Source organism: Brassica napus, chromosome C2 (assembly GCF_020379485.1).
Source record: "Brassica napus cultivar Da-Ae chromosome C2, Da-Ae, whole genome shotgun sequence".
NCBI classification, from domain to species: domain Eukaryota; kingdom Viridiplantae; phylum Streptophyta; class Magnoliopsida; order Brassicales; family Brassicaceae; genus Brassica; species Brassica napus.
The window spans coordinates 54029495-54036484 of record NC_063445.1 but is presented as its reverse complement, the minus strand read 5'-3'; the positions used below and the strand labels follow the sequence as shown (position 1 = coordinate 54036484).

The 6990-nt window shown below is 34.5% G+C and overlaps 1 protein-coding gene across 2 annotated transcripts; it reads left to right on the top strand.

Annotated features, from left to right (window-relative positions):
• The first annotated feature begins 2710 nt into the window (after positions 1–2710).
• Positions 2711–5902, top strand: LOC111203410 (probable protein phosphatase 2C 73). Of its 2 annotated transcripts, XM_022697234.2 has the most exons (7): positions 2757–2958; positions 3499–3551; positions 3654–3958; positions 4118–4432; positions 4597–4714; positions 4835–5058; positions 5594–5902. In XM_022697234.2, exons 3-7 carry the CDS (start codon positions 3713–3715, stop codon positions 5816–5818), a joined length of 1128 nt encoding a protein of 375 aa, XP_022552955.1. In that variant the 5' UTR covers positions 2757–2958; positions 3499–3551; positions 3654–3712; the 3' UTR covers positions 5819–5902. The 2 variants fall into 2 exon arrangements, with proteins under 2 accessions (XP_022552954.1, XP_022552955.1); XM_022697233.2 differs by lacking the exon at positions 3499–3551 and having other exon boundaries at positions 2711–2958.
• Positions 5903–6990: the final 1088 nt, after the last annotated feature.

The following is a 6990-nucleotide window of genomic DNA, read 5'->3' as shown; positions in this document are numbered from 1 at the left end:
AAGCAAAAGGATCTTGGGGAGCCACAAAAAAAGGTAAAAAAATTCACTAGGACAAGAAATGTTCAATCACAACACAATGGAAGTGATTAAAGCTTAGCTAAACTAACAATTCCATGGACAACATTGAAGTTTGCAGTAGACACAGTGAGATATTTGATGCCGGAACCTACATCAAAACCGCACAGGCCCGAAGAGAACACAACCGGAGAACGGTCCGAGGCACCGCAGACCATTCCGAAGGCGACTCCAACCGGAGAGTAGGCGAAGCAGGGTTGACCCCGCCCTGGTCCGGCTATCACCGGCGGTGAAGTCCACTCCAGACGTTGCATTCTCAAGAAGATGACGAACCGTGATCCCGATAACCCAACCCCGACGATGAGAAGCCAGCAGTTGAAGAACAGGTGAGTGACAAGCAGATAGAAGCAGAGGTTTTAGCAGCTCGATTACGGTCTCATCACGCGAGCAGAGCACAAAAGATACCAACTTCAGACCATCAAGAGAGGCAGGAGACAGAGGCCTTCTTCCTTCAGAAACTTGAAGAGCGAAGGAGCATGAGCTCCCATCAGCAGGTGAGAGGGGAGAATAGATCCATCGAAAGGAGCTGAGTCATAGCAGAGTAACGACACGAAACTCCGATCCATCCCAAAACCCCCCGATAGAACTGGATCCTAACAAGACGCCATGGCAGTTGTCGAGGAAGAGTACCAGAAAAGAAGTCACCGGCGAAGAGTCGCCATCGCCTTTTTCATCTCGGAACAAGTCACAAGACAGGGAAGTTTTTACCTTTAGCAATCGGAGGAAGAGACATATGAAGACAGAGGAGGGAGTGAACATGCCGGAAAGGTAAAGGCAGCGACGCTTATCCATTCCGGCAGACCCTCCATGAGAGATCTGACCCAGATCCGCTCAAGTCAAACCCTAGATCTACTTCCAAGACGATGCCTCTTGCTCAGATCTGACCTTCTACGACCTCGTCATCACTCCAGAGAAGTTGAGGACACCCTCAGACGCCGGTTTGGTCGCCAGATCCGGCTGCTACCTGACGAAAACCAGAGTAGATGAAGCAAGGAGGAAGTGGAAAAGTCGAGTCATGAGAGGGAGACACTGGACACGGGAGCGATTGGGGTGGCGACCGACGGGTAGAGACCCTCCGTCGGCCACCGGAACTGATAACAGATGCGGTTGTGGCAAGAAGAAAATGTATGGCGGGGAGAAAAGAGAAGAGAAGAGAGAATCCACTTACTCACCTCTCTCTACGTTTTTCGTTTCGTACGCAGTTTTTCTTGGATCATAGAAACATTTTGAAATGGAATTATACGAACGTTTACTAATGATGGAACTAATTATCAATATTTGAGTCAAGGGCCAAGGCAAATAACAATCAGTGCACTGCCTTTTACTGGACTTTATCAAAAGCTTGAGAGTTGAGAGCATTATTGTCAAGTCATTTCTGTCATTTTCATGCTTTTTCTACCCATGGCCGGTCGTCAAAACCCGTTGCCAAAATAATCTAAAGCCGGAACGTTTACATAAATTATTCTCTAAAGTGTAATTTAAAATTTTGTATTTTTATCATTTGACCTCTTCTTCTATAAAAGTTGTAAGCTTTATAGTTAGTTTCGATATTGACCTAAATATCTTTTGGTTAGGAAATTTATTGATATATTTTATTTATACGTATATAATACAGCAACTATGGTCTTTAATTATTCACATTTAAACAATATTTGTATATTTTACTTGAGATCGATGTCGTTGACATACATATATATTGTTACCACGATAATCATATGACGCAATGCCAAATAAAGTAGTAGTATCAATCATAATATATAGATATATATGATTAGATTCCCCAACCTTCGAATTTTATTATCTGTAGTCGCTGCTTGACCGTATTTCTTTTATGCCTTCCGCTTACCCTAATTTTATGCCAATTAAATTGATTTTTATACACTGTTTTTTTTTTGATATTATATGTATAAAAATCAATATAATTGGCATAAAATTATTAAAAAAATATAATTATATGTATGTTAACTGCATAGCTTTCAGTCCAAAATGATGTTACATAACCACAACGGAACTGTTGGCAGTCTCTTAAGGATAATGCTAAATATAATATACATATACTATTTGATTGCTTTATTATCTTGCTCATTCATAAAAATAGTGAACTTTTCAGATAACATTTACCTTTTGTTTTTTTTCTTCATATAAATATTGATTTGTTACCCTTGTTACTGTGATATTTACTGAACTTTATTAGTTGTTTGTATCTGCTTTATTTGACTTTTGATGCAACGATATGGGCTCATTCATCTGTTAACCCATTTCATTCCATTATGTACACAATATTCTCCTTTTATTATTGTGTTGTTTCTAACAATAATTTTTATTATCATGTACATGTAAATAGCATGTTTTAACACCATTTTAAATTAGTTAAAACCTGTAACAAAAATGGTATGATCGAAGATTTAATTGTATAATTTTCGAAGAAGATATAAACGTATCTCGTAGTTGTCTGTGTTTCTGATAATCGACACTTAAATATTCTACAACTTGTTCTTAATTAACTAATTTTTATTTTAAAACATAAGAAACAAATATCGTGGTGAGTTTATGATTATTAAAAAAATATAATTATTGAATTTCTGATTTTCTGACATCCACAAAAAAAGACCAAAGACATTGTCGTCCATGCCTTTGTCCTTCTCTTACCATAATATAAATGACAGAAGGAACTACTACAACACCGTACCAGAAAAAAAATTAACTTTATAAATAATCTTTCTTGATTATTCCATTTAATGTGTTTCTTTCTCTTTGGAGCATTAAATGGATTCTGATTATTCTCTCTCTCGCTTCCTTATCTAACTTTTCTTCTCCGTTTGGTGCTACGTCAGCTTTTCCGACAATACGTCATCTCTACGGCGTCTCTGAGCCATCTCAACGGTCTCTATTTCTATCTCTATCTCTCTTTTATACATCTAAGTTGAATCTGACTGGTCTGTGACGAATCAAGAATGTTTAAACAAAGAGGGTGAAGAGTAATCTGTTGTTGGATTTTGCCTTTTAGGTTTTCATATTTAAATATATGTTAAGCAAAAGCATGCTCAGAAAGTTATGAGACTGTGATAGATTTTTATTTTCTTGTTAGATTTCCCTGAAAAAGCAAAAGAGGGAGAATCTTGGAGTCTTGCAACTTGTTTATCATTTCCTTATTAAGAAATATCTCTAAATGTGTTTTCTATAAAGAGAAACTTGATTTCTATGTTACAAAAAAAAAAAAAAGAAACTTGATTTCCCTTAGAGTCGAATTCATTTTCATATTTATATTTAGAACTTATCTCTTTTTTTTTTTTTTTGTAAACTATTTAGAACTTATCTCAAAAGATAACCATTTGATAATCTCAGAAGCTTGTTTCAATGGAATTCCATGTCAGACTTATGAATATTCTGCTAACTTGAGCATATTTTTTTCTCATCTTTTAGATTCTCTGCACTATGACTCATCTTCGTACCTTTTAAGTTTAAACCTCTGTTTGGTATTTTTCTCCAATACTTTTAGACATTATATTATGTCCCTCTAACTCTTAAAACTCTCATCCAAGAATCTAAAAACTCTCTGTTCTTTCTTTGTTCAACAGATTCAAGATCATCTTACTCACTGTTGCTTGATATTGTCATCATCTGGTGTAATTAAAGAATGGGGCATTTTTCGTCCATGTTCAGTGGATTAGCTCGATCCTTTTCGATCAAGAAAGTGAAGAACAACAATGGAACTTGCGACGCTAAGGAAGCTGCTGATGAGATGGTGAAAGATGCAAAAAAGAAGGAGATGATTCTGAAATCATGTGGTTACGTTTATGCAGAAGGTTCTAATAACTCGGCCTCTGTTTTCTCTAAACGCGGTGAAAAAGGCGTTAACCAGGACTGTGCCATCGTTTGGGAGGTATATTACAACGCTACTAACCTTTTTCCCGTTTTAAAATTTTTCTGCGTTTGCGTTTGTTTGTTAGACTTCTTGGTTCCTTGTAGATTCATATCCTTTGTGCTATTTACCGCGTTTTGAGTATGTTTAGCGTTTTGACAATTTATCTTTGGTAATCAGGGATTTGGGTGCCAAGAAGACATGATATTCTGCGGGATATTCGATGGACATGGTCCATGGGGTCACTATGTAGCCAAACATGTAAGAAACTCAATGCCTTCGTCGCTTCTATGCAACTGGCAAAAGACTCTTGCTCAAACCGCACTACTAGAGCCCGAGCTAGACCTTGAAGGCTCCAATAAAAAATTCTCGAGATTCGACATATGGAAACATTCATATCTCAAGACATGCGCATCGGTTGATCAAGAGCTTGAACATCACCGCAAGATCGATTCTTACAACAGCGGCACAACCGCTATAACCATTGTCAGACAGGTAAAACATAAAACAATTAGTGATCACTCCGAGTAAAAATATTTGAATCCAATAAATTTAACATTCATTAAAAAACTTTTAAAAAAATATGGTTTCCAACTGTTAATAAGATTTTTTGAGATTTATATGTTCATTGATCAAATGGTGTGTCTTGCCGTATGTAGGGTGATGTTATTTATGTATCAAACGTAGGCGATTCACGAGCAGTACTAGCCACGAGTTCGGATGAAGGTAGCATGGTTGCTATTCAGCTCACCCTTGATTTCAAACCGAATCTGCCTCGTTAGTTCTCTCAATCCTTCTTGAACTTTACCTTTACTAGATCTTGAAAAAGATATGAATATTATTCTAGTACGTTCTTGAATCTTGATTCTTGTGTTTGTTTTGGTGTGAAAATAATAGAGGAGAAGGAGAGAATTATCGGATGCAATGGGCGGGTTTTCTGTATGAAAGATGAGCCAGGAGTCCATCGTGTATGGCAACCAGACACAGAAGCACCGGGTTTGGCTATGTCAAGAGCGTTCGGAGACTATTGTATCAAAGAGTATGGATTGGTCTCGGTCCCTGAAGTCACTCAAAGGCATATCTCTGCTAAAGACCACTTTATCATCTTGGCTAGTGATGGGGTAAGTATCTGTAAACCGTGAAAACAAACAAACAATACTCATTCATTCACATTCCACACACTTAAAATACTTTAAACTTTAAAGGGTTTTAAAATGCCAAATGTAAGACAGAAGAAAACATTTGAAAAAAATGAAATTAGAATATTATTTATTCTATTTAGGAACATCTCATTCTAATTTCGGTACTGTTTAGGTTTTGAGTTTTTGGTTTTATATAAAATAGCTACAGGTAAAAATCAAATTTATTATAATAAATAGATTTTGGTTTGAACAGTTTCATTTCGGTTTTGGTTTTAATAAATAGATTTTGAAGTTCAAAATGATATAATTTTCAGTTTTTTGCTTTTAAATATATAAAAATAAAATATTTGAGACAGCAATAGACCCTATTTCAGATTTTTGTTTAGGTTCAAATAAAAAAATTTGATCGGTTTGCATTGAATTGGTTCATTCTGGTTGGACACTCCTAATTTCGTTTATTTATTGGTAAATTTATTGACCAATTTGTTTTTTGTTTTTGGTTTGAATATAAAAGATATGGGATGTGATCACAAACCAAGAAGCTATAGAGATCGTTTCTTCGACCGCTGAGCGGCCTAAGGCGGCTAAGCGATTAGTGGAGCAAGCGGTTCGGGCTTGGAAGAAGAAGAGACGAGGTATTGCAATGGACGATATGTCCGTGGTCTGCCTCTTCCTCCATTCCTCTTCATCATCGCCATCTCTCTCACAACATGTTCAACATGCCACGACTTTTAAGTAAAAAGTTGCGTTTGTAAATAGATCAGCGATAGCTCTCCGTTTGTAACATTGATTTTGAAATTCGAAATGCAGTTTTTTTGTCCCAGCCATCATGAGTTGGTTCATAAGTCTCATCGTGTGTGATTGATTTATATGCTGACAAAAAAACGATAGGAAGAGTGAAGAAACCATATGGTGATATCAAGTGGTAAGTAGACAACATATCCCCTATATATTAATCATGACGCATTACAACACGTTTTCATAAGCTATGTATCATCACGAGAATGATTTTTAGAATTGTTAAAAAAAAAGTTGGTCCATATAAACATATACTATGTTTTTTATTAAACTAACTATATTAATTAGTAGTGTACAAAAGAATATTGTTTTTCTTTAAATAAAAACTACGGAATTACATAATATGATTAACATATATATGACAATTAATGATTATGAATAATACATATTTGATAACAATTTTTTTAACCTCTCTTTTTTTGTTTAATTTTATACTATTAAAAGACATTAAACAATCATTTTAAGCATATAATAAAAAAATTAGATTTTTCCTTATATGTTATATTTTGGATTTTTAAAAACGACTATAAATTACTAAAAATGGTAAAAGACTCACATTGAATATTTTGTGATCAATTGTTTAACTTTTTTTTGTTTAAGTAAGATACAAATGATCATATATCATAAGGGTGGGCGTTCGGATACATGTTCAGGTTCGTATTTGGTATTTCAGTATAAAGGTATAGAACTTGTCCATGTATTTCTACACTTTGAGTCATGTTCGAGTATTTTATGTTTGGGTTCAGATATTTTGGGTTGAGTTCAAATATTTAAATTTTGAAGAAAAAATAAATAAATAAATAATTTATTGTTTAAGTTTTTTTGTATTTAAAATATATTTTAACTTCTGACAAAAAAAAATATATTTTAACTTAACTGGTTTTCTTATTTTCAAAATATTAAACTATTAATAGGTTTGGAGATAAGATTTTAAAAATAGAAAGACACTAATTTGGTTGTTGTTTTGAAAATTTATATGCAACTTTTGTTAATGCAAGAAACAAGAGCTTGATATGTATTTTATTTGAGTAGCAAATGATTTTGTCCATAATTATATGTATATTATCTAATTTTGAGCAATAAACATCATTAATATAAATATTTTGAATAAAA

Excerpts from the sequence above, each read along its gene's own strand:
- LOC111203410 (XM_022697233.2), top strand. The coding sequence starts at position 3,713 with ATGGGGCATTTTTCGTCCATGTTCAGTGGATTAGCTCGATCCTTTTCG. Across the intron at positions 3,959-4,117 it reads ACTGTGCCATCGTTTGGGAG|GGATTTGGGTGCCAAGAAGA; the intron begins GTATATTACAAC and ends TTTGGTAATCAG. Across the intron at positions 4,433-4,596 it reads CTATAACCATTGTCAGACAG|GGTGATGTTATTTATGTATC; the intron begins GTAAAACATAAA and ends TGCCGTATGTAG.